We start from the raw sequence: 24,954 nt of genomic DNA on the forward strand, positions 1-24,954 counted from the left end.
CGTCACTAGATGGCACCATTGTACTGCTGTTTTTCTGGCTTGTCGCCTGCCGTGTGAACGGTCCAGCGATATGTCAGCCAAGTGATAGCAATAAAAAGTGGTAACATTGTGGTTCCATTCGCATTCAATGTGAACGCACTGTTACTAATACCATTAATCAGATCAAATGTTAAAAAAGAAATGATTTCAGCAATGTAACCTATATTTACCCAAACGTGTGAATGAACTGATGATTGTGAGGGAGGGGTCTGCAAATGGAAATAAAATTTGAATTTGCTTCAAATAAACAAATAATCACTAAACTATGGGAAAGCCTGAAGGAAGCCCCATTTGTTCAGAGCTGGTGCAGTTTGCTGTTGGATCTCTTTTCTAGAGGTGGAAATGTGAAAATCAGCTCTTTCATAAATCCAGAAAATTACCAAGACTGATGATTTGTATACTGGGAACACAGAGAGGTGTTTCCTTAAAACTTTATTGGAGGGTTTGAAGATAGTAGCAGAAGAGACATGAAATGGCTGATGCAGGTAACCAGTTAACCAGGTGATGAAGACAGAGACAGGCAGATGACCAGGATACACAGCCGATGAGTCCCCAGAGGGGGCAGAGTTCATGAACCTGCTGAAGAGAAGCGCCCCCAGAGCATGATGCTGCCACCACCATATCTGACATGGTGGTGCGTTCAGAGTGATGGGCAGTGTTAATTCTCCGCCACCATGCATTATGCATTTTGACCAAAACATTCAATTTCGGTCTTATCTGACCAAAGCACCTTCTTCCACATGGTTGCTGTGTCCCCAACATGGCTTCTGGCAAACTGCAAACATGATGTCTTTTGGTTTTCTTTAAACCATTTTCATGGCACTCTTCTATAAATACTACATTTTTGCAGTGAACAACTAATATTTGTACTGGGAACAGATTCTCCCATCTGAGCTGTGAATCTTTGCAGTTCCTCCAGAGTCACAATGGATCTCTTGGCTGCATCTCTGATCACTACTCTCCTTGTTTGGCCTGTATATTTAGGCAGTTACAGTTGTGCCATAATCTTTCCATTTCCGGATGATGGATTGAACTGTGTTTTGTGGGATGTTCAAAACTTGGGAAATCTTTTTATAGCCTAAGCCTGCTTTAAACTTCTCCACAATGTTATCCCTCATCTGTCTGATGTGTTCCTTGGACTTCATGATGCTGTTTGCTTCCTAATATTCTCTTAATCAACCTCTTAGGCCATCACAGAGCAGCTGTATTTGCACTGAGATTAGATTACACACAGGACTCTATTCTGTCATTAGCAACCACCGGGCAACTTCTGAAGGTGATTGAACTCAGAAAAAAGAGGGTTGACTACTTTTTTGTAAAAAATGTTTTAAATCATACATAATTTTATTTCCACTTCACAATTGTATACCACTTTGTGTTGGTCTTTCACATACGATTCCAATAAAATATACTTATATTTAAGGTTGTAATGGGACAAAATGTGGAAAAGTTCAAGGGGTATGACTACTTTTGCAAGCCATTGTATATGTGGGTAATGAGTGTAGTACAATGACTACAATGAATAATGTGGTTTGTTGAATTCCCAAAGCCCTGGGGCTTTGGGCAGTTTCCATTCTGATAGGTGGAGAACTTTCTTTCACATCCATCCATCCATCCATCCATCCATCCATCTTCTAACACGCTTATCCCTTGTGGGGTCTCAAGGGTGCTGGTACCTATCTCCAGCTGTCAATGGGCGAGAGGCGGGGTACACCCTGGACAGGTGGCCAGTCTATCGCAGTTTCTTTTACATTTGTTCTTGAATTTCTTTAAAATTCACGGGCATCATGTTTTGCTTTTTTAGATCTTTCAACCTATTTGATATTGTCAGACAGATTTTATTTGATTTCCTCACTAAGACTAAGAAAGTAGAGCACATAACCCCAGTTCTAAAGTCCTTACACTGGCTCCCTGTGTCTCAGAGAATAGACTTTAAAATACTTCTGTTAGTTTATAAATCCCTAAATGGCTTAGCACCTAAATAAATGAATCACTTGTTATCAGTGTATCAACCCTCCAGACCACTCAGGTCTTCTGGCTCCAGCCTACTCTGCATACCTAGAACCAGAACCAAACACGGAGAAGCAGCATTTAGTTCCTATGCTCCACTTATCTAGAACTTCCAGAAAACTGTAAAAGTGCGGAAAGCCTGAGTTCCTTTTAAATCAAGATTAAAAACACATTTGTTTAAGATTGCCTTCAACTGTTCTAGTTAAACTGTTCTACTGTTTTTAATGTTCTTTTTTGTTTCTACATTCTATCCCTACTTGTTTTTATTCCCATATTTTAATCATGTAAAGCACTTTGCATTGTCTCTGTACTGAATTGTGCTATATAAATAAATTTGCCTTGCCTTGCCTTCTGGATTCTACAGATCAGGCAGTGATCCAGCCTACGGTATGTGTGGCCAGTGAAACTGAACCATGAAAATACAGTTAATAGAATAGAACAAAATAGAAATATCTTTTATTGTTCTACCAAGGAGAAGTTCAGGTGTACCAGCAACAAAGGAATTAATAAGAGTTAATTTGAGATTGAACAAAGGAGCCAAATATGTGTTCTGTTAGGACAGTTTTGCTTGGCACTTCTCTTTTCTTCCCCTTCTTGTTGACATTTAAATACTGAACTTCATTGGACGGACGGCTGATGACACACAAAGACACACTTATTCGTCCCCTTTCCAGCTGCCATGGGACTGACTGACAAGCTAATGATTAGCCAGGGTTATTGAGGGAAGAGACAGAGTTCAGTCAGGTGTGAAAGGGAACTTTGGCCATTTTGACCGCACACTCTTCTGCTTCTTCCCCAGCAATGGAGCAAGAAAGCTCATGACCGGGCTGACATTTCTTCAAGGCAAGCAGTGAGTTACACCCTGTATGTATGTGTTTATAAAGCTCATTCTTGTCTTTGTGCTTTAGGCAGCGTTGGCTCGCATTTGACTGTAAAATAGGTAACACGATACTCTCGCTGTCATCCATAAATCACATGATATTTTTCCGACGTCTTGTCTTGAACATAGACCGGAGTAACACATTATTTGGGCCATGTCGACTGTTAAACACTCTGTGTGTGTTTCAGGTAGAGGAAGTAGTGCCATGGTAACGCTAAACTATTTGAGTGTGGAAGATCCAGACGATGGTGCTCCACTGCTGCCCGTGGCTGCAGAGACAATAACACCAACACCTGTCTGTCACAGACAGCGGGTTGTTTTAAAGACGGAGTCCAGGGACTTTTTCCTAAGCAGGTATGAATGAAATAATGAATCATTTTGTTCAGAGTATCTAGTGAAATGATTTATTATTATTATTATTATTATTATTATTATTATTATTATTATTATTATTATTATTATTATTATTATTATTATTATTACAAAGAGCACTAAATAACGTTATTAGAAAGATTTTAGAAAAATATTAGATTTATTTTTTTTGCTGCATGGTACTTTAAATTAGTTAGATTAATAGACCGAAGGTGATCAGTGGCTTTCGTGTTGACTGAAGCCCAGTATTGAACTGCATGTGCTAGTTTTAAATAGATTTTAAGAACACCTATATACCGACCGACAGTCAGCCTTGTTGACAAATGATTTCATTTGGCTTTCAAAAACCATGCTTCTAGGTTCCTAATCACTTTGTTCATGTGAGAAATTGGATATGACCAAACGGAAATGGGAAAGAGCTGAGCTTTTTCTACAAACAGAAAAGAACTTTGCTTGTGGCCATCAGCACATCAGCGGAGCAGGCGGGGCCATGGTCATGTTTACGATAATTAGAGAAAGTATCAGCGCTGAGCGCCTGCATTTATTACCAGGAAGTACCAGGTTTTGGTCCTTTACAAAGGGGAAACTCCCATTAAGACTCAGCCATGCTGTTCACAGCAAAAACAGTACAGTGTCTGACAGTAGTATTCACACCCTTAAATATTTTCCTTTTTTTCACAATACAAAAAAAGCAACTTGGAATATATTTGATTAGGATTTAGTGTGATAGACCTACACAAAGTGTAATGATGGATTGGACAGAAAATGACATAGTAAAAAATAACATTTCAAGCAAAAATCTGAAAAGTGTTGCATGCATTTGTTTAACTCTGACACCCCTAAATAAAGCAAATTAACATTAAAAGTATAAATACAAGCAGGTAAAAAAAAATCAGAGAACAAGGCAGGGAGTTCAGGGCTATTATAGAAGAGCTGTAGAGATACACAGTTCAGGTGGAAGAATCTCTAGAGCTCTATCTTGATTGCATACTCGACATAAGTCGTGTAAGGGTATTAGCAAGCATCTGAGGAAAGGTGTTTTGATCAGGTGAGACCAGACTTTAACATTTTGTCCATCAAAATAAACACTACACGTGGCAGAAAACTAATACTGCACCTCATCCTGAATACACCCTCCCCAAGGCAACATGTGGAAGCAGCAGCATCATGCTGTGGAGATGCTTCTGTTTAGCAGTGACAGGGAAGCTGGTCAGAGCCGAAGGGAAGATGGATGGAGCAAAATTTGGGCTAATCCAGGTTCAAATTTACCTGGCAACAGCCTTTATGTTCAAACAGGACAATAATCCTAAACATAAAGCCACAGTGTGTGTTATAATAGCTCACTCAAAGTCAAGTCCTAAATCTAATTGATAATATGTGCCAAGAATTGAAAAGTCCGGTTTATTGCTGAATAGTGTTGCAAGGCTCTGTAATTAAACAAAAACATAGGTCCCCAAGGTAGAATTGGAGTTGTTTGGCTTATTTTCAAGCTGCTATCTGAATTTCAGCTCAGATTTGAGATACTCAGATTTGAAAACATGGTTGGCTTTTAAAATTAGCTTATCATTGATGGTTCATTTTGTCATTTTGTCTTCTCTACAGGAAGGAGAATTTTGCCACTAGCCTGCTCCTGTTGATCGGATGCTACTTGGCGATTCTGATTCCTGCCTATTTCCCCTTAAACAACGTGCCATCAGATAACACTGACTACCAGTATCCCAAAGACGTGGTAAATCTACATCTCAAAGCAGCACAATCTTTGTTGAATTTGCAGAGGACTTTATCTTAATATGCTGCTCTCTCCTCAGGCCTTACTAAACCGCTCCTCCCTCCTGCTGTCCCGCCCCTGTCAGCCTCGCTGGGCTCTGGACCACCTCAAGTCGCTTTCCTGTTCTAAAGGCCTTCTGGACATCCCGGCTTTTGTGCAACCGAACAAAACCGGGACATGGAACCTGGCCCCTCCGCTGGGGCTCCGGGGGAGTGAAGAACATTTGGCCCTGGCCCTTGCCTCTATGCCTCAGCCTGGCATGCCCCCATCTCTGAGTAAAGAAGGCAGGTGCAGGCGGTGCGTGGTGGTGGGAAACGGAGGTATTCTTCACGGGAGCCATCTTGGATCTCACATAGATCAGTATGATGTTATTATCAGGTATGTGGTGATGAATCAGACAAATAAAATATGAAGGATACTGTAGGTAGAGGTGTTTGGTATTCTAAACAGGTTCTAACTGGCTTATTGGGGTATGGTTTAAGGAAAAAGGCATGAAGAATTTACAATACTCATAAGGTCCAAGTGTTCAACTCCTCATGTACAGTTGTGATCAGAATCAGAATCAGAAATACTCTAATAATCACAGAGGGAAATTACAGTTCCAGTACAACCATCCATCACATCCATCACAAACATTTCGGGGGAACGATTCACTGAGGCCATGCTGCCGAGGACCCCGCCTGACGCGGCTGATGAACAATTTACAGTAATGCACTGATCTCACTAAAGTAAAATAAACATCAAGGCTAGTAGGTACTATTAGCTAAGATATTAGGTAATGGTGTCTTCTTACTTATTCACAGGTGACCTTTCTATAAAACCAGAAAAGCCTTCAAAGCAGATTGAGTGTTTTATAGTCACGCAATACAAGTCTGCACCAATGGCTAAAGAGAAGACACAGCTCCCTTTTTTTAAAGAACCAGATGCATGACAACTGCAACATGATGTGGTTCTGAAAGTGAAGGGAAAAACACATAATAAAAAAATGACCACCTTCATGATGATTAAAAGTCCTCTGACGTCTGTTCCAAGTCAAATTGTTCAATCAGAAAATAGAGTGATCAAAATAATCTTATGGGAGAATCACTATTTTGATAAAACAAAGTAGAAAAGAACAAACTATTGTAGATTCGAAAAGGGGTCCAAGGCATTTGCTTAAATAAAAAGAAAAGCGTGTGGTTTCCCAACTTTTGTGGTCACATGTGTTCAATTTTCTTGGTTTAGAAAATGTTTTTAGTTTTTTCCCCAGATAAAACAAACAAACAAACCATAAATGGGTGTTCCCGAGTCTGTTTTTGAGTAAAAAAAAAAAGACCACTGGTTGTTTTTGGCACTATTTATTATGCTATTAAAATGACAGCAAAAAAACATGACCCATGACAGCAAAATACTTTGTATTGTAAAAAAATATATATAAATTTGTCATTAAATATTTCAACATAAAAAGAGCAAAAGGTGTCGTTTCCAGTTTCCTGGAGGGCCAAATTTGTACCGTTCTTGAGTTAGGGACCACACAAAAGTATTTTCGGAGCTGTAAATGGCCTCCGGGCTGCACTTTTGACATCACTGTATTAAATCCTGACATATTTGTTCTTTTGGAAATTTAGGTTCAAAATAATTGTTTAATCATTTCCTTTAACTGGAAGTCATCTTGAAGAAGTGTCCCGACCAGAACTTGGCTTTAATCTGATATTGAATCTGGGGAAGGAGTTAACCGTTGGAACGTGACCTTCCAACCTCAACAACTTGGAGCAATGTTCGTTTAAATGGGACATGTTATGCAAAAACCTCTTTTTTAGCTCTTAAATCAATTTTGTTTTGTACAGATAACGTGAATGTAAACTATCCAGGTGCTGCATTGATATCTTTATATTCCTTTTGGGTCATATGTTTCTAGCTGTTCAGGTTTCTGTTTTCTATTACGTTATTTGAACAATCACAGTGCTTGCTGCAAAAGTGCTAAACAAGGTCATGGACTTCCAGATTACCAGTCTCGTGACTCCGACCATTTTTATTTCTCCGGGTTGATTTTGTAGTCTAAGCTGAAGGATACCGAAAGTGGATAAGTCATTGGTTGTTCATTATACCGTCTCCCAGCATACTACAAAAATGGCTGAATATGGTGAAGTGAATGCTCTGCGACTTGGAGGAGGGCAGGCTAGGAAGTGCCTCCTTTAGATTTAAAGAGACAGCACCAAAACAAATTGCTCTAAGGCTCACCTCAGAAGAGGAGTAAAAAAGGGGGAATGTAGGGGTAAATTAACAAGGAATTCAGACCAAAGCATTGCAGTTCCGCTTTTTATAAGCCACAATGGAATGCCTTTAATGTGAAAAGAACAACAAAGAATATGTCCCCTTTAATTTATTATGGGAAAATGGCTTTTCAAACCAAAATTAAATATATAAATACACATAGTTACTGAAAACAATGTTTGTCAAATTTCACTAGCCAAACCAAGGTCATTTAAAATAAATCATTGTGTTTATTATAAAAATTAAAAATAAATAAACAAAAGAATAAGAAGATTGAGTACTGAAGTGTCTGTTGCAACTGTTGAAGTTTTTGGATTTATTTCTGTTTCCAGGCTGAATAATGCTCCCGTGGCTGGATTCGAGAGAGATGCCGGGTCACTCACCACCATCCGCCTGATGTATCCAGAGGGAGCGCCTCACTCTGCTGATGAGTACAAAAAGACCGCCATGGTAGCTCTGGTGGTCTTTAAAAGCCTGGACTTGGACTGGCTGACCTCTGTAATAACTAAGCAGCCTCTGGTAAGCCCACATCAGAAGAACAATTAGGCAAAGAGATTTTGTTATTTATATATTATTTATATATGTGTGTGCTTGTGTGTGTCTGTGTGTGTGTGTGTGTGTATGTGTATATACTGTGTGTGTATATATATATATATATATATATATATATATATATATATATATATATATATATATATTCCACAACTTTCTCAGAGATACATCGTAAAATGCTTTTATTGCGCTTATTGTCTATGTATTTAGAGCTTCTGGTCCAAAATGTGGTTCTGGAGGGAAGTAGTAGATGATATTCCGCTGAAACCAGAGAGCTTCAAGGTCCTCCATCCAGAGATTATTCACAAGACGGGGCAAGTCTTACAGGAGTATGCAAAGAAACAGGGAAATGTAAGTCTCTAAATAGTCTATTTCTTTGGGAAAAACTATGATACACTTGCATTTTTTTATGGGGTGATTGGGGATGCCGATGTATGGCAGCCTCGCCCTCTGTCAGTCTGCCCCAGGGCAGCTGTGGCTGCTAACATAGCTCACCACTGTCAGGGTGTGAATGTGTGTGTGTGAATGTGTGAATGACCGACAGTAGTGTAAAGCGCCCTGGGGTTGTCGGTGTGGTTTGCACTTCAGGGCAACCATATAAAACACTATACAATTACAAGCCATTTACCGTGTATTTCCCAGTATTTTGTTTTTTTTCAATCACAATTGCTTTGAAACACAAAGTTTAATTTTATGTATGGGACACACAAGTTAACCTGGCCACCCAGATTGATAATGTGTAGCACTCTATGTTCTGTACATTATCAATCTGGGTCTGCTCCCATTGAATCCATTTGGGGAAAGGAGGGACGTTCAGCAGAACTTTCTGAGCTGATTGGGCGAAGCGACACATAGTGCCCACCTACCAAAGTTTGGTTTTAGCCAATCACGGTATCAAATGAGAATGTAAGCAGCAGGCGCCATGAGCAACCACTAGACGTTACGCTAGTCAAGACACTTCTTGCAGTTTTTTTCCCCCCTAAAGGTGAAATCGTGGATTCTTATAAAACAGATGTGATGGCAGCAGCTACGCGTGCGTCCTCCTGCGCTGCCATGTTTATTTTTGGCTCAGCTGTGGGCTCGGCAGCTCTTGCTTTCGTCCCAGCTGGTATGTCCCACTTAAACCATAATACTGCAACCTGATTGACCCGAACAGTTTTTGTTTCGATCCAAAACGGTTGAGGCGGGACAAGATGGATTCTTGCGTGTTTGTGAACGCAGGAATACCGCGAGGATTCAGCCTGCAGGCAGGGTCACATCCAGGAAGCCAACTAAAAGATGCAAAGACACAGGATATCTATTTAAAGGAACATTATGCAGTTTTCTTATTCTTTGCTACTATGTTGAAGAATTTCCCTCATAAAAATATTGGGGGAGTCCCAGATCTGATTTTGCTTCACAACATAAATCAAAGGACCATTTTGTCTTTTAAACAAAGATGGTGCCAACTTTAGGTGCCAGTGCCGTGGTGATGGCTCTGCAGCTGTGTGACCAGGTTAACCTCGCAGGCTTTGGTTACGACATGCAGCACCCTGAGGCCCGGCTCCACTACTACGAGGACATACGCATGGACGCCATGAAAGCTCAGGTAAGTTTACACTGGCATAAGGATGTGGGCAAACCTGTTAGTGTCACTGGTAAAGATTTGTAGAAAAGCCTTGAAACAAATGTGTCTTTTATTGCGCCCAGCATATTTTCACCCTGAAAAACGAGTTAATTTATTGGGAGAAAAAAAAAAAATCATACTTTAGGAAATAACTGTTAGGAAAATCACTGGAGGGATGATTATTGGTACCCCTGCTGGACATACTTTGTATAACCTCCTTTTGCTTTTACTAGTAGCTACCACAGCACTTAAATCTTCTCCTGCAACATTTCCCAGATTAAACAGAGATTTTTTTAAACATTCATCTGTACATGTTCTCTCCCAGCTCCCGTCTAATTTGCTCTAGTCTTCAGCTCACCTCACAGATCTTCAGGAGGATTTAGGTCTGTGATGCTGGTGGAAGGATTTTTTTTCTGTCTGGTTAAGAATTTTTGTATTGATTTTTCCCTTTGCCATTTTATAAAAAACACATTTAAAAAGTCATATTTTTGTTTAAATGAGCTTTGAAAAAAAAAAAAACCCTCATGATGCTAGTCCTGAAAAATAGAGGTCTACAGCATCACAACTCATTCACCATTAACAGCGGTTATAAATTTTATATTTCATTTACTGCCATATTAACCACTAGTTTCACGCCAGTAATGTTTGCTACCAAAAAGCCCAATCTAAGTCTCATCTGAACAAAGAAAAGGTTTTCAGTCACGTTTACATTGGTGATGGCAGAACATGAAATATTTCCCAGTCATAACTCAACTGGTTGGTGTGTAGAAAGCACCTAAATGGTTGTTATTAAGTTTTTTTTTTTTTTTTTTTCCTTTACACTCCTGCTCTCTCTGCCTGCTGGCAACATAAATATGGGTCCTCACCCTGCCTAGAAGCCCAGGAGCTAAAATAAATGGGAGTTCTGTGCCATGTCATATTTGTCCACCAGGGAAACAGAAATTATGGATTACAAAATAGAAAATTCTCCATAAATTGTTAAAAGTACAATATATATATTTTTTAAAGGTATTGTAAGAATAATATTTCTTTATTTATATATAAATGTCCTCAAAATAAAGGTTGGCTTTCTTCTTCTGTTCATCACTGAGATTATACTAATGCTATAAAGTTTATCCAACTTTTAAAGCTTTTCACACATCTTTACCCAGGAGTTTTGTCCAGATCCATCCCATAAATGTTGCTGACCCCAGGATTTTGCATTTAAAAATCTTCCAGGTGGTGCACGATGTTAGCGCTGAAAAACTCTTCCTGAGGGACCTGGTTGCTGCAGGAGCCGTGGCTGACCTCACAGGCGCCCTTTGAGTCCTTCCTCTGACCTCTCCAGACACTCCCCCTTCTGGGCATGTCCTTGCGCGGAGTCCTCCATCACCAGCTGTGCTCAACCCGCCCCACAGCGTGGACTAACCTTTAAAAACACTCCCAGATTTCAGCCCAAGGTGATGACTGGAAATGTTAAAAGGCTGCAGAAACCAAACGATGCCTTTTTTTTCCCTTTCAAAGAACTGATTGACTTTACAGTATTAGTTAATGTTAGAACAGTATTAATTATAAGGATGAGAATTAGAATAGGACCATACTCTGTGACATCGATGTTAAATAAATGTATTGTTTCATGTTTCAATTTTATTTCTAAACACTCAATAAAAGTGAGAATGTAAGAATACGGCTATTCTCTAGAGGAAATGATATGCAGAAAGATCGTTTTTATTGAAAATTAAAAAACATCCATATTCTGTTACTTTTGCTGAAAAGCCCTGAGATAAACACGTGAGACAGAGCAGTTCTCTCTGTCTGCCAGGGTGCTTCTTTTGCAGGATTGTACGGCACCTGATGGGAAACAACCGGTTGGATGCAGGAGGAATGTCTAAGTGGTGCCAGTCGGCGGCGGTTGCTACAAACTCACGTCTTCATGACGGCTTCGACTGCATCGAGGAGCTGTGATGTTTGAGCGGAAGCAGGGACGAAAGAAAGGGATGCGCCAGTTCTTATGCAGCAATTACTTGTCGCATTGTTCATTTATAAAAGTCACATTGAAGGTAAAAATATAAAGTGTGCTCGTCTGTAAAATACAAACGCTGCAAACTTTAAAATAGTAAAAACAAAAAGTTTCTTTACATGTGCATGACTAATAAATAGGAAACAAATGCAAACGGTGGGGTCGACTGGAGCCACCCTCTGCTGTGTAAGCTCACAGTCGTGGTTGATTCTGCCGACTGAAAAATGTGTTGTTTTTTTTTTTTTTTATAAATTATTTTAAGCCCCTTGAAAAGAGACAGCGGGACACTGTGAGGCAGATATGTGGGGGCTTCTCCTCCTCCTGGTTCCTGATGAAACAGCTGAGCGATGCTCCTCCTTACAGCAGCAGATTGCGCGAGGGCTCCCACAGCTTGCTGGCGAGCTGCCTGCAGTGCTGCAGGATGATCTCTGTGGGGATGACCCCCAGGTGGACGGTCAGCAGCTCGTAGCACTTCACCGTCTCCCCCTTGTGGTTCTTGCTGTAGTACCGCAGCAGCCTCCTGTGAGAAACATGGCTTCCGTTAACCGTGAACGTCGGCCGCTTGATTTTATTTTTTTTTTTCTTTCGGCATTTCTGGGTCATTTACTTGTAGTAGTCGCAGGCAAGCATCCCGATGGGTGGAGAGTCATCAGGCAGCACTGGTATGTCCACTGGCTGTAACTTGTACCCCTGACGGATCCGACATATACAGGTTTTGAAACAAAATAAAATGAATCGTTTATGGCAGTAGAATAACCTCACAATAAAAAAAATCTAAAAGGTCCCTCCTTAATTTGAGTAAAATTATTTAGTGGTGAAAAAAAAATGTTTGTGCACAGAATCTCCAGTGGCACAACTATTGGCACCTGACAAGTTTTAATCAGGAGGTGAAGACTTTGCTTCTCTAGTCTGTATCTGACAGACTGCTACAGACCTTGGTGGAAGACTGGACAGTGATCTTAACTTTGCTGCTCAGATTAAATCTGTGGTCAGGTCCAGCTTTTTTCAAAGCGAGACATCATTTTGAGATTTTAATGCATGCTTTTATTACAACTCGTTTAGATTACTGCAATGCAATTTACGCTGGGCTTAAGAAAGAAAAAACGTTAGCGGCTCGACTACAGCAGGTCCAAAGGTCTTTTAACTGGTGCCAAAAAAAAGAGCACATTTCTCTTGTTTTAGCAGTGATTCATTGACTATCAGTTCGTTTTCAGACTGATTTAGGATTTTTTTTATTTATTTGCTTTTAAATGTCTTCATGATTCTTACAACTCCCACCCTCCCCGCCTAATCGCTGTCAGACCTTCGTCATCTGCACGCTGCATCTCACTTGCTCAGCTTGGCAGATAAGTTTTTACTTCTATTAAAAAAAAAGTGCGCTTTCTCTGTCCTCACACCAAAACTATGGACGAACTACCTTCACATATCAAGCACTATTTTACTTGCTTTATTATGTGCTTTTGTTGTTTTTGTTTTGAATCGTTAACTTTTTGGAGGCGTGTAAAGCCATCTGGCCAACCAAGCTTGAGTTAAACATCATCAGTAACAATTGTGGACGGCGGCGTACGGAAAAAGCAGGTAAACTTACGGTTTCGTTCTCAAACCAGAGGAAGTAGCAGAAGTAGAAATCTCCATCACGCAGTGTGACGGTGGAATAACCCTTCTGAAGGTAGCGGCGGGTTGTCCTGACCAGGGCCCACACCTTCAGTTTGAATTAAAGAGAGAAGGAAATAAAAAAAAAAAGAGAGTAATTGTTATTATGCAACACAGTTATTCTGCCATTCATAAAGGCAAGAGAAAATAAGACACATTTTCTAACTGTCAAAGGAAAACAAACCCGACAAAATCTGCGACAACTTCAGTACAGAGCTAAGATGGCTCTTTCTGATTTCACATACTACACTTACTTCATGCATTTAGTGTACAACATTACTATTATCAGTCTTCTAATTTAAAATTAAACAAAAAAATTTGTGCCATATTGTGCTAAATCTCCTAGGTTGTTGATGAAAATAAAAAATAACCCAAGCAGTTCGCTGGATTCAAAAAGACTGTTAAGCGCTTCACTCTTTAGGTTCATCATTCTGAATGATAATTCTCTTTTTCCAGCTAAAACATTCATGTACTACAACAAAGCAGAGGCTGGTTGACCTTGTTTTTAATATAATTAGCCACGGGTCCCTTCCCCAGCTCCGACGTGGTGCGCTCCGTGATGCTGAGTGACGGGGCAATCATTTGGCCGGTTGATCGGTCCACGCAGATAAAATGGACGAGGCCCGGGAAATCCTCCAGGTAAGTGAGACATGCTGGGTCAAGATCCGTACACCGAGTGTCACATTTTGGGGAAAAAAAGATCTCTAGACACCAAGAGCAGCAGCCTGGAGCCCAGAGGTTCTGCAAAAATGGTTTCCCAATAATTTCAAGGGTGCTTTTATGTGTTGACATTCAAAACATTTCCCAGACTCAACCTCCCAGAGTTCAGAAAATTTAGTGACTGGATGGATGGATGGATGGATGGATGGATGGATGGATGGATGGATGGATGGATGGATGGATGGATGGATGGATGGATGGATGGATAAATGAATGGATGGATGGATGGATGGATGGATGGATGGATGGATGGATGGATGGATGGATGGATGGATGGAAGAGAAGGACACAAGGAAAAGAGAGGACACAATGAATGACAGAACAAAGGAGGAAAAGAAGAAATCCCACAGAAATTAAAGGACACAGGGAAGGAAGAAAACAAGAAATTATTCAAGGAAGAAAGCAAAAGCCACAACTTTTAAACAAGGGATAAAGAATGATTACTCTTTAAATTTCACAATGTTCCAGACCTGAAAAATAGTGAAATCAAATCTGATGCTTTTCCTAATTTTTGCTGACTGCATAAAAAGCCTGACGCCTGTATGCCGTTCATATTTCTGTGTAGATGACCAATAGTAAACTATCTGAACACTAAGATGTCTACACTCTGCCTAGACCCCATCATGTAACAACAGCAGGTTTTAAGCTGCATTTTGGCACATTTTCTTGTATGGATGAAGGCATTTCCAGATATGATGAGGTATTTATGAAGAATGTTTCAGAAAAGGACAAACACACAAAATTGCTTTGAAAAAACAACATTTCTTATGTGGTCTAAAAATCTGTAATGTAATTTGCCTGTGTAAAAAGAAACTTATATGCGGTAAGTCAACAAAACTGTCTGTAGACCAGGGGCCCCCATAGAGACAGGCTAAATTTTGAAGAAATAAAAAGGATATGACACCATGGTTATGTTCCTCTTGCTTTTAACCAACAGGAAGTCCTTCCAGTCCATCAGTTTCTCTCTGGGAGAGGCAGAGTGTCAATGAATAAAAGAAACCCAAACAGGAAGAGAAGAAGAAACAAGAGGACACCTTCATAAGGTGCTTTACACATATACAGTTGTGCTGAATCAACGATTAAGGATCACTCAGAAGAACCGATACGCACCGAACCATAGTCTGGGCTCGTTCCTGCAGACCGGAGGAGAGACGCTGAGAAACATCCGCCGACACAGAATCAATCAGAAAACACTGTCTGTAAACGCCACACAGCTGGGTCTTCATGTTCTTACACCAAGGGATGAGCCTAAAAAAAAATACAGTCAGGAATTCCTTCAAAGCAGCTTCAGCAATAATAACGTGTGGCCACCGGAGGGCAGCAGAGGACTTACTCTTTGCTGAAGCCAGGCCCTCCTTTGGCAAAAGCTCGGTTCTTAAACTCTGTCCAGACTTTTTGTAACTGCGCAGACTGGGAGCAAATTAGAAAATATATTCGTTTAAATACGATAAACTAACAAAGAAGACCTAAAATGTGTATATGGGATTCTTTCAGATGTGCAGAAGCCGTTTTGAGAGGTTCATTCAAGTTCAACTAATGTGAATCGTCTTGTTAAAAACGTATGAGGTCTGAGGTACAATGAAATGGTAAGATTCGGTCCCCGAGCCTAGAAACGAAGCTGGTATCACATAAAAAAAAAACACCTACCTGTAAGTCACTGGGCCCCAACGCTTTGATGAATTTGTCCATTTTGGTGCGGATGTCTTGCATGTTCAGAGGACTTCTGGCTGAGGCGGGACCTCCATGGCCCTCATGTAAACGCTTCTCCAGCTTGTCAAAGTCCTCCAGGTACTTATACACTGACATGGCCACGGAGCTGGTGGGAATCTGTCAGGGATGATAAGGCAGCACCGTTGTCTTTAGATGTCCAGCATAACTTAATAAATGTTTATTTCAGTAACTCAATTCACTAAGTGAAACACATTATCTAGTTAAATTACACACAAGATATCTTAAAGCCTTTATTTATATTATGAGGACTTTCTGCCTACAGCTTTTAATACTGAAATGTGGGCTTAATGAAAAGTATTTTTAATACGTGACAACTATGAGCCTTATTGGAACTCATTTTCTAATTTTACTGAATGTGACTGGACAGTGGCTTCCAAAATTAATCAAACCCCTTCAACCTTTTCCACATTTTGACACTCTCTAAAAATTCTTACACTAAGGAAAAGTGATTAACATTTTTTAAAATTATTTTAGCCCCATTTACTCTGCAACCCTTAAATAAAATCCAATGCAACAGGTTTGCCTACCAAAATGATTTAGTCAAGAAACAGAGAACTCTTTTGCATAATATAATGGTCCAAAATGCCCGTCTCTGCCAAGGATGCAACCCAAAAGACTTGAGATGCGGTTTTTTGAAGTATTGACTCAGACTGAAAGCAAATGCATGCCACATCTGACCATTTCTTTGTGTAAAAAAAATAAATAAAATAAAGTATCCTTTTCCCTCTATTTGAGAATGTTGTCCAACCTAGTGTTGCTAAACCCCAACAAAAAATATTTAAAATTTAAAAAGGGGTTTGACTATTTTTTCCAAAGCACTGCTGTGTCAGTCGCATCTAATTTCTGTCAAACAGCTATCTGCTATATGTGCCACAAGGAGAAAAATGCATGCAAGTACAAGGGAAAAAAAAAAAAAAAACAGACGTGTTTTTTTTTGGATGCAACCACAGACCTTAGTGAGAAGCACCAGCGTGATGCCCGGCCACAGTGAGAGGCAGTACATGGAGTGGGGGATCATGGGATACAGCCCGTCTTTGTGGGAAACCTCAAGGAAAACCCTTCGAGGGCTCGCAGAGTCCGGTGGGTTGATTTCCAAAGTGTGCAAGCTGTCCTCTGCCATCTGAAGACGTTGCCACAGTTTAAAACGTGTCACTTTTAAAGCGCAATCTTTGCATGTCGCAGTGAAAAATACCCTGACCTGGATTTCTGGGTCCACAAACTCAAACACAGGAGTTTCTCCTCGGCCGGCTTTCTCTAGAGAGCCCAGAAAAACGAGCAAATCCTCAGGACATGTGGGACAAAACCAAGGAATTTAAACAATCAATTTTACTCTGCTGTTCACCTGAGCCACTGGACCCTCTACTGGACGGGGACGGTTCCGGGGTGTAAAAACTCTCAGGTCCAGAACCGGACGTGCTCTCGACATCCTTCACAGAGACCAACAGACCACGGTGAGAGACAGAAAGCAGCAGAAGCGGGTTTGAACAGCGGTCGGCCGTCCCGTACCTCCGGACTGGTGTCGTCCAGCTCTATGTGGCTGGGATACATGTTCTGTGCCATGACGATGAGGGCCAGCAGGTCTGAGGGGGTGAGGATGCTCGCGTTGCGGCTGCAGCCAGAGGAGCAGAGAGACAGGGCAAACCTCAGCTATGAATGCAGGAGATGCCAGTCAGGCTGTGTTGTTGCTCAGGGAAAGCTGTACCTGGAGTAGAAAGCGAGCAGCTTGGTGTGGACCAGGACGAAGGCGTGCAGAACCTCCTCTCCTGCTCGCTCCACGCTGCTGTTGAGCTGCTGCACCAAACGGCGCTCCAGGAACTCAATGCACAGCTCACAGAGTTGGGGGTGAATTAACCTCTCCACTGCCTGCCATCAAACAACAGCAATTTTATTTATCTGTAATAAAAATCTGTTAAACGAACAGTTTTCCTTTCTACAAATGTCCCCAAAAGGAGACCTTTGGTAAATACCTCAACTTCTTTATGTCATTTTTTTCTTTTTACAGTTTTGACTAAATAAACCCTTAAATTAATTTAGCCAATCATAAGACATTATTTATTTTTTTGTTGTGAAAAGCCAAAAGAAATTTCCACTTGGGAAAATAATAGCAGCAGTGAAACAACCTCAATCCTACAGAAATATAGACAAAGAAGAAATAAGCAGGAAACAAGCAAAGAAATGTTTTCTAGTTGCCGATTTATGTGGAAATCTGAAGATGCTTTAAGAAACAATTTTAGTGAAATTTAGAAAATATTTCCTATTTAATATCATGTAAAAGATAAAACTAAAATTATGAGGAACATCAAAGGAAAGGGAAAACCAATTGACAAAAGGGATGGGTTTGATGGCTGTGTCGGTCCAATAAGTAGAAACCTTTAGGCTCTACCGGGAAATCCAGCACAAAAACCTTCATTCACTAATTAGAGTCTAATTATTAGACTGAGAGCTGAGAAAAGTCTGAACAAGGCCTAATTTAGCTTTATCAACAACATGAAAACGCCACATTCCACTCAGACGTTCTCTTTCGTTTCTCCGCTTCTAAGCCCGGAATTCATGAAGCAAAAAAAGGCGCTCCACCTCCACCAAGAAGCTCTGGTCGTTCTCACGGAGGACGCTGTAGGTGTCCAGCAGGCCCTGCAGGTACGTCCAGAGTCTGGTTCTCTGCTCCGTGTCCTGGGGCCGCAGCCTGGCGGAGAGCCAAAAAGAGGGGGGGTCAGGCGTCAGCCACACATGCACCTTAAAGGCCCATTCATACCCTACGTTCGGCCTACACGTCCGTATTTCTGTCCGTACGTTCTATCCGTTGACTCCTTCATACCTCCGTCCGTTGAGTTGCGCAATAACCAACATTTCCTGTAGGTGGCAGTGCTGGGCGCTCCCTAACTGCGGCCCACTTGGACTTTACGACATCCCCTGTCATGGCCAGAGCCTCCCCGATTTCCTGAAAGCTATTCATAACTTTTTGTTTGTCCCTGTGCCCCGGACACGACACATCATATAAATGTGGGTAGTTGAGGACAATCTCCGAAAGTCGTTCCTCAAAACCCGCCATTATTTAAAGCCCCGAATTCTAACCTCCTTCGTGATTTTGTTGACATTTTGTACTACAAACTCAAACGCGCCCCCACCTCTTCCGGTATTATTGCTCCGTATTGATCCGTTTCGTCCGTAATCGTAAGCTCCCAATTTTTATGTCAAAATACGGACGAAATCGACGGTTAAAACGTATTAAACACTCCACACGTATCCGTCTTTTACGTGAGGTATGAATGGGCCTTAACGCGGTCCAGGGCTCACGTGAGTGCTTACTCTCTCCTCAGGAGGTTCCCGCTGAGCGTGACCATGCCGAACATGACCTCGATCATCTTCTTCAGCACGTACAGCTTCCTCCTCAGGTCGTCCTCTTTTTCCTCGCCGTCCCCGTTCACGGCGATGTAGAGGCACTCGTCAAACTGAAGCAGCACAACGTTGAACACAGTTAGGCCTCAACACAGATAAGGGCTGTTTTTAGCTTTGAGTTCTCTGAAAACCATGAAAGCTTTTTTGACGGCACCGGCCGATCAGGCGCTACAGGAGGACAAAGCCTGGCTTGATTCTTCGACTCCACTCACATGACAGACGTGAAGCCTCGCTACCAGAGAGGCCTTCACTCAGGTCTCCACGGTACAACTGCATTCTACTATCAAATATTTCCCCAACCACGTCGTACAGGACGAGTCGGAGCTGCTTTATTTTATATTTTGCTGCAGCTATGTCACAAAGGACGGGCGGATCGTACCTGGTGCAGGACGTAGATGTGGTTGTTCTCGGTGGTGAAGGAGGTGTAGCTGTCCTCCAAGGTGCTGCAGGAGATGATGATCGGAGCAAACAACGTGCTCAAGATGTCCTCAAAGGCAGGCAGCTGAAACAGAGAACGGGAGGTAAAAGGCTGCAGACGTGAGTTACTCCAAGTCTTCACGAGAAGAAAACGAGGAGGACTGATTTTCCTCCCCCTTACCCCCTGGCCTTCCTCCTGAGACGCGCCATACTTCTCCTGGATACTGAGCCGATACTCCCGGTCACTCCAGTGGAAGAGGACCTCGGCGCTCTCGCTGGCTATCAACAGACACTTCATCTGGACCAGAGACGTCCTCCTTCACCGGCACGGTCAAATCTACTCCAACACCTCGTGAAGACTTTACGCTGTAAAAAATAAATCAATAAATGAATACAATTTAAAAAGTGGGGTGGAAGAAAACCAGAAAGAGTTACGCTGAAAAGCTAAAAATCAGCCTAGTGAGGAAACACCAGCACCACAGACGTCCGCTTTGCTGCTTTACACGCTAATAATAATAAAAAAAATAAAAAATGGAAACAGCTAAGGAATGCATTATAGTTTTCCTTATCTTAATTTTTTTCTGCATTAAGAGACAGAGACAAGAACAGGAGAAAACCAAACTAAAAGGATGATTACATATTTTACATGTCGAGGATTGTGTGTATTAGCGGGGATCTCCCCTTGGTTTAGCAGAGAGGATTCCTGGTTTTCACTCAGGCGGGGTTCGACTCCCACTATGGGAACACATTTTATGGCCAGTGGCGGCCTAATGGTTGGAGCAGGGGGCTTGGATCCTGGGAAGCCTGCAAGTTCCCTGGTTCGAATCCTACAGACTGCCACTCAGGATCCCTGAGCAAGACCCTTAGCCAAAGAACGCTGCCTGGGAGCCGCAGAGAGGAAGCCCACTGCTCACTAAGGAACGGGTTAAATGTAGAGGAGCACATTGTGATGCTGATATAAAGATGATTAGTATAGAAAAAAAGTCTCTTTGTTTGGTGTTGAGATTGTGGTTTTAGTTATCTGCCTGTAACATAAACAGAAAACAAAGAAAAACAACAGCAAAAAAATAAAAAAATAAAAATCAATACTGAGCATAATCCTTAATATTATTTAAAATCAAATAGAAAGGAAAATGGAACTAATATTAATATTGCATTAAAAATAAGCAGAAAAAAAGTTTATATATATATATATATATATATATATATATATATATATATATATATATATATATATATATATATATATATATATATATATATTGTCTGACGTCAATCGGATGGAGAATCCATAAAAACAAGCTAAAGATTAGGGTGATGGTAACGAGGCCTTCCACCCTCACAGACCTGGAGCTCATCACTGAAATTCAGCCGTAAAAACACCAGTGCAAACTTGCCAAAAAAAGCTGCTCAGCAATTCTAAGAAAGTTTGCCAACTGAGAAGGATATAAATCAAGAGTCACCAACATGGTGAGCTGCATCTAAAATGTTATTTTATTCCATTGCTCTTCCTTTGGAATCACTCTTGCATTTATATAGATTTCAGAAATGACAATACCTTAAAAAAAAGCCTTAAAATATATTTATTTTACATAAAGTTAAGGTGAACTCTGACTCTTTTAGGTCAAAGGTCAGTACAGGTATCCCTTTGCATGACACAGTACCGATGAAGTAGCTCTCAGTTTTAAAAAAAGGCTGATGACCCCTGGTATAAACAGTTTTCAACATGGCAGTTTCTGATAAAATGTAAACAAAACAGATTATTTTCCCAGTTTAGGCCAGATGCCTTCCTCCTTTCCCATCAGAAACAAGCTTTCTAGTTAAGTAAGAATAATCTTAAAATGTAAATCTGCCCTCCACATGGCGCACAGCCCAATCAACAACCCAGAGCCCTTAACACATCATTCAGAAATATAACAGCCTTTCATCAGTCCCACATTGCTGTGCTGCATTAAATAAAAACATGACATGCATCACATGCCTACCTTTCCCTGCATGTGTCGTTTACCCGTTTTTCCATCCAGTTCTATCCACGGAGGTGAAATAAAAAGGCAGTGAAGACTCACCGACAGGAGGCCAAACGTGTCGGTCAGCTGATAAAATGGTTTTGAAACACTTTAGGCGTTGCTGGAGTCTTTGCTTCGCCGGGCCTTCTAAGCACAACTGGGAGTCGGTGAAGTTCTCACCAGAAACCGTTGGATCAGTGCCAGAGTTGCTGCTGCAGACGCTGCAGCTCAGCGTCTAAATATTCTGAGACGTTACACCGCAGCATCTGTCTTGCTTTTACTTTTGTTTTGACTTTTGCCACAAATTTCTCAATAAAAGGGACATTTAAAGTTCAAAGTTTAAAGTTTAAAAAAAAAGGAGAAGTAAAATAAGGAATTATTACAAACATTGGAGTTCGGTGTTAAATTGCGAGACAATGTTACTGGAACATTTCTCTGTAGTTTTTCCAGAGCAACAACTTCTTTAATTTATCCTATAATACAGCTGCTTGGTGGCAGCTAAACAGCATCTGCCACTCCCACGCCCCCTAACAGAGTCACACTCTTGTCACTTTAACTCTGGGATTATGCAGTGAAATCTCAGCCGTGTGATAAAGGCAGCAGAGAAACTCCACTGAGAGCAGTTTTTTTTAGCGGTCACCTGTGCTGACTCGGTAGTAAGGCAGGTCATCGGGGTCTGCAGGCCATGTCTCCTGCACAGGAGATCACAGCTGTTGATGTTTGCCTCCTGCTCTCTTATTGACTGGGATTAAAGTTCACACTTTCCCATCAATCACGGATCGACTGCGTCTTCCTGTCTCGGCTAGGGAGGGCAAAATAAAACGCACAGCGGTCTGACAGCTCCAGAGTCCAGGTGGTCCAATAATGTCGCATGTTTTCCATCAAACCTACTACTTCCTCCATTCATTAACTTCTGCCTAACATGTTTTTGCACCATCAGATGCGTCTCGGTGATCCCGCACAGACTCACTCGGGGTGCTCAGCTCAGGTCTCTGACTGTCGATCCCGACATCTCCCGTCCTGGTGTCCACACGTCCAGCTCCGCTCTCCCTGCAGGTACCGCTTGGTGTTCGGCGCTTTCTTCCGCACTCTCCCGACCGCAGCGCAGCCCCGAGTCATGTGACTGCAGCCGCGACGAGCAGCCAGGAAGGGACTATGGCAAGTCGATTTCACATATAATCAATCCGAAGGTTCAGCTCCAACGTCCGCGTTTTTTTTAATTGACCACTGGCTTGATTTTGTTCACGGTTAATATTTCCAATGCCGGCCCGATGTTATAGCGAATATTATAAACGAATACAATGAGGTTATGTATTAATACAAAATGAATAGATAAACGATCCATAAAATACTTTTATCAAAACTTCTGATACAAACTGTCACAAAACATATTAAATAAATTATTTAATCATTCATTCATTTATATAATTTGTTTATTTTATTTGTTTAAAAATAAATAAATAAAAAACTTAAAGAAAGAAAAAAAACTATTGGGAGGCCCCCTGTCCACCAGGGGGCTCCAAGCAGCCGCTTAGTTCAGTTGTGCCTCGGGCCGGCCCTGAATATTTCAGATATATTTAGTTGCTAATTTGAAACAAAAGTTGCTGAAACTGACATGCCACAATTTTAGAGTGGTGCCCGAAGGTTAAATGCATGTGGTTCCACACGGCTCAGGCTTCGTACTATGGGGCTGCCTCCTCCATTACCAATCCCACCTATTAATTTGTTAGAATTCCATTCAGGCTGGAAAGCTCTGTGATGATTTTCTTTCTTTGTTAGCCTGAATTAAATAATCCACACCCCCTTATTAATAATTAATCATGACCAGTTGGTAATTTTGGCCTCCTCTGTTTTATAACGCTCTGTAAAACGATGGCAGATAATTTATCATTAACATTAGTTTTTCTTTTCTACTCTGTTCCATTTGTTTTTTCAGGAATCCACTGATACCAAACAACCCTGATCAATCAACGGGAAAGGGCTAAACTACCTACACAAAGTTCAGCTGTTTTCACCAGGTCTGGGTCATTAGTGTGAAATGATTGGCGGTGTTAACGTCAGTGCTGAACGATTTAAGATTGTCATCTGTTTATGTAAGCAAAAATAAATCTCTAACGTGCTGCCTTTAGTCTGAGAAAGCTGCTGCTGAGAGGTTGTCCAGTTTGATCTGAGCATTTGCATCCGCTTCTTTGTCGGCCTCCTCCTCTCTTCATACAAATCAGGCTCGTGCAGAAATGTTCACACACAAATTCCACTAATGACAAGATCCTGTCGAAAAAGGGGGCTTTATGAATAAAATTGTTGTAGGCGTTAGTGAACGGAAAGTTTTGTTTTTCCTTGATGCCTATGGAATTTGTTTAAAACACTTTAATGACAAACTACAACTCTCTCTCTCCCTAAAGTGAGACCTTCATACATATTTTTTATGTTTCAAGGTCTCACTTTTCATTATGCCCCTCAAAATCATTATAAACCGAACAATCTCAGGAATAGATAATATTTACATTAGATTTAAGTCAAAAAACTATTTCGGACTCCATAATTTGAAGTCATTGGCAACAGCAACCTGACATATTTTACATATCTATAAAGAACTTGAAATAATGCCATAAAAGGTCAAATGAAAATCGTGGAAAACAACAGCTGTATTGATGTTCCATATACACTTGTTTTTCTTTGTAAAATTCCCATCTTAGATATCTACAAGATCCAGTTCACATTTAAAACATACTTGTGGAAATGTATTTGTAAATACACAATTAACATAAGAGTTATTAAAATGTTGATTGTGAACAAGATAACAGCTTCTCTAGATACCTGAACATTGATTTTTGCTAAATTAGAAACTGATTTATACTTATATCAGTAGTGCATACCCATCATAATAAATCAATCCATGAGAGTGATCACATGGTTTTGCAGGCAGTTTGATACCTTGACAGCTTGTTTGTTTTTCCTGTAATTCTGGTGGAAAACGTCATATTGACAAAGAGCAACCTGACATTTAGATGAAAAAACAACTCTGTATGGGCTTGTAGTGTGATTATATGTTACAGTGGCCCGCCGTACACCAGCTCTGGATCCCCTCTCTTCAGTGAACTGTTCTTCCAGGAGCCAGATGATCAGTGAGGCAGGAAAAAGTCATGTGCTGATGAATGAAGTGGAGCACATGACGGACTGAGTGTTCGAGATAATAGTTTGGCATTTGTGGAATGCAGCCTCAAGATTTAGATTTAGATTAGACGGGATCTTGCCCTTTGGCTTTCAGCTAACATTTTATGAAGAAAAATGGGTGAGCGGGCCGGTAGGGCGGGCAGGAGATAATCCTGGATTTTTTTTCCCCTTTCTACAGGGGTTCAGACAAAATAATAAATCACACACAAAGGAACACAATCCGGATGCATGCACATACACATCTGATACATATCTGTAGAAGAAATAAAGTAATCCAGTCTAAAAATTATAACCCAAATCAATCTATCTATCTATCTATCTATCTATCTATCTATCTATCTATCTATCTATCTATCTATCTATCTATCTATCTATCTA

The 24,954-nt window shown here is 40.9% G+C and overlaps 2 protein-coding genes across 7 annotated transcripts; one reads left to right on the plus strand and one right to left on the minus strand.

The window, feature by feature from the left end:
• The first annotated feature begins 2,467 nt into the window (after positions 1–2,467).
• Positions 2,468–11,141, plus strand: st3gal7 (ST3 beta-galactoside alpha-2,3-sialyltransferase 7). Of its 4 annotated transcripts, none has more exons than XM_021307565.2 (8): positions 2,468–2,899; positions 3,118–3,283; positions 4,904–5,030; positions 5,110–5,447; positions 7,655–7,841; positions 8,085–8,225; positions 9,313–9,462; positions 10,632–10,715. In XM_021307565.2, the coding sequence occupies exons 2-8, from the start codon at positions 3,135–3,137 to the stop codon at positions 10,665–10,667; spliced, it is 1,128 nt and encodes a 375-aa protein (XP_021163240.2). In that variant the 5' UTR covers positions 2,468–2,899; positions 3,118–3,134; the 3' UTR covers positions 10,668–10,715. The 4 variants fall into 4 exon arrangements, with proteins under 4 accessions (XP_021163240.2, XP_012735931.2, XP_035982336.1 ...); XM_012880477.3 differs by having other exon boundaries at positions 2,611–2,989; positions 10,699–11,141; XM_036126443.1 differs by having other exon boundaries at positions 2,611–2,913; positions 10,699–11,141.
• Positions 11,142–11,173: 32 nt separating this feature from the next.
• Positions 11,174–22,518, minus strand: hps1 (HPS1 biogenesis of lysosomal organelles complex 3 subunit 1). 3 transcript variants are annotated; one of them, XM_012880475.3, is made up of 18 exons: positions 22,373–22,518; positions 19,578–19,762; positions 19,359–19,481; positions 18,890–19,032; positions 18,158–18,266; positions 17,286–17,446; positions 17,090–17,192; positions 16,926–17,010; positions 16,782–16,837; positions 16,536–16,703; positions 15,500–15,679; positions 15,186–15,262; positions 14,963–15,100; positions 14,752–14,817; positions 13,631–13,775; positions 13,068–13,181; positions 12,087–12,169; positions 11,174–11,999 (listed from the first exon to the last, which is right to left on the minus strand). In XM_012880475.3, the coding sequence occupies exons 2-18, from the start codon at positions 19,692–19,694 to the stop codon at positions 11,837–11,839; spliced, it is 2,031 nt and encodes a 676-aa protein (XP_012735929.2). In that variant the 5' UTR covers positions 19,695–19,762; positions 22,373–22,518; the 3' UTR covers positions 11,174–11,836. The 3 variants fall into 3 exon arrangements, with proteins under 3 accessions (XP_012735929.2, XP_021163239.2, XP_035982335.1); XM_021307564.2 differs by lacking the exon at positions 22,373–22,518 and adding an exon at positions 22,043–22,150; XM_036126442.1 differs by lacking the exon at positions 22,373–22,518 and adding an exon at positions 21,382–21,551.
• Positions 22,519–24,954: the final 2,436 nt, after the last annotated feature.

The sequence above is a fragment of the Fundulus heteroclitus genome, chromosome 22, assembly GCF_011125445.2.
Source record: "Fundulus heteroclitus isolate FHET01 chromosome 22, MU-UCD_Fhet_4.1, whole genome shotgun sequence".
NCBI lineage: Eukaryota > Metazoa > Chordata > Actinopteri > Cyprinodontiformes > Fundulidae > Fundulus > Fundulus heteroclitus.

Coding starts and splice junctions, on each gene's coding strand:
- hps1 (XM_012880475.3), bottom strand. CDS start 19,694: ATGAAGTGTCTGTTGATAGCCAGCGAGAGCGCCGAGGTCCTCTTCCAC. Junction 15,101..15,185: donor GGGCCTGGCTTCAGCAAAGA/GTAAGTCCTCTG, acceptor ATTTTTTTTTAG/GCTCATCCCTTGGTGTAAGA. Junction 12,170..13,067: donor TCTGGTTTGAGAACGAAACC/GTAAGTTTACCT, acceptor CGGATCCGTCAG/GGGTACAAGTTACAGCCAGT.
- st3gal7 (XM_012880477.3), top strand. CDS start 3,135: ATGGTAACGCTAAACTATTTGAGTGTGGAAGATCCAGACGATGGTGCT. Junction 3,284..4,903: donor AGGGACTTTTTCCTAAGCAG/GTATGAATGAAA, acceptor TCTTCTCTACAG/GAAGGAGAATTTTGCCACTA. Junction 5,031..5,109: donor ACCAGTATCCCAAAGACGTG/GTAAATCTACAT, acceptor CTCTCTCCTCAG/GCCTTACTAAACCGCTCCTC.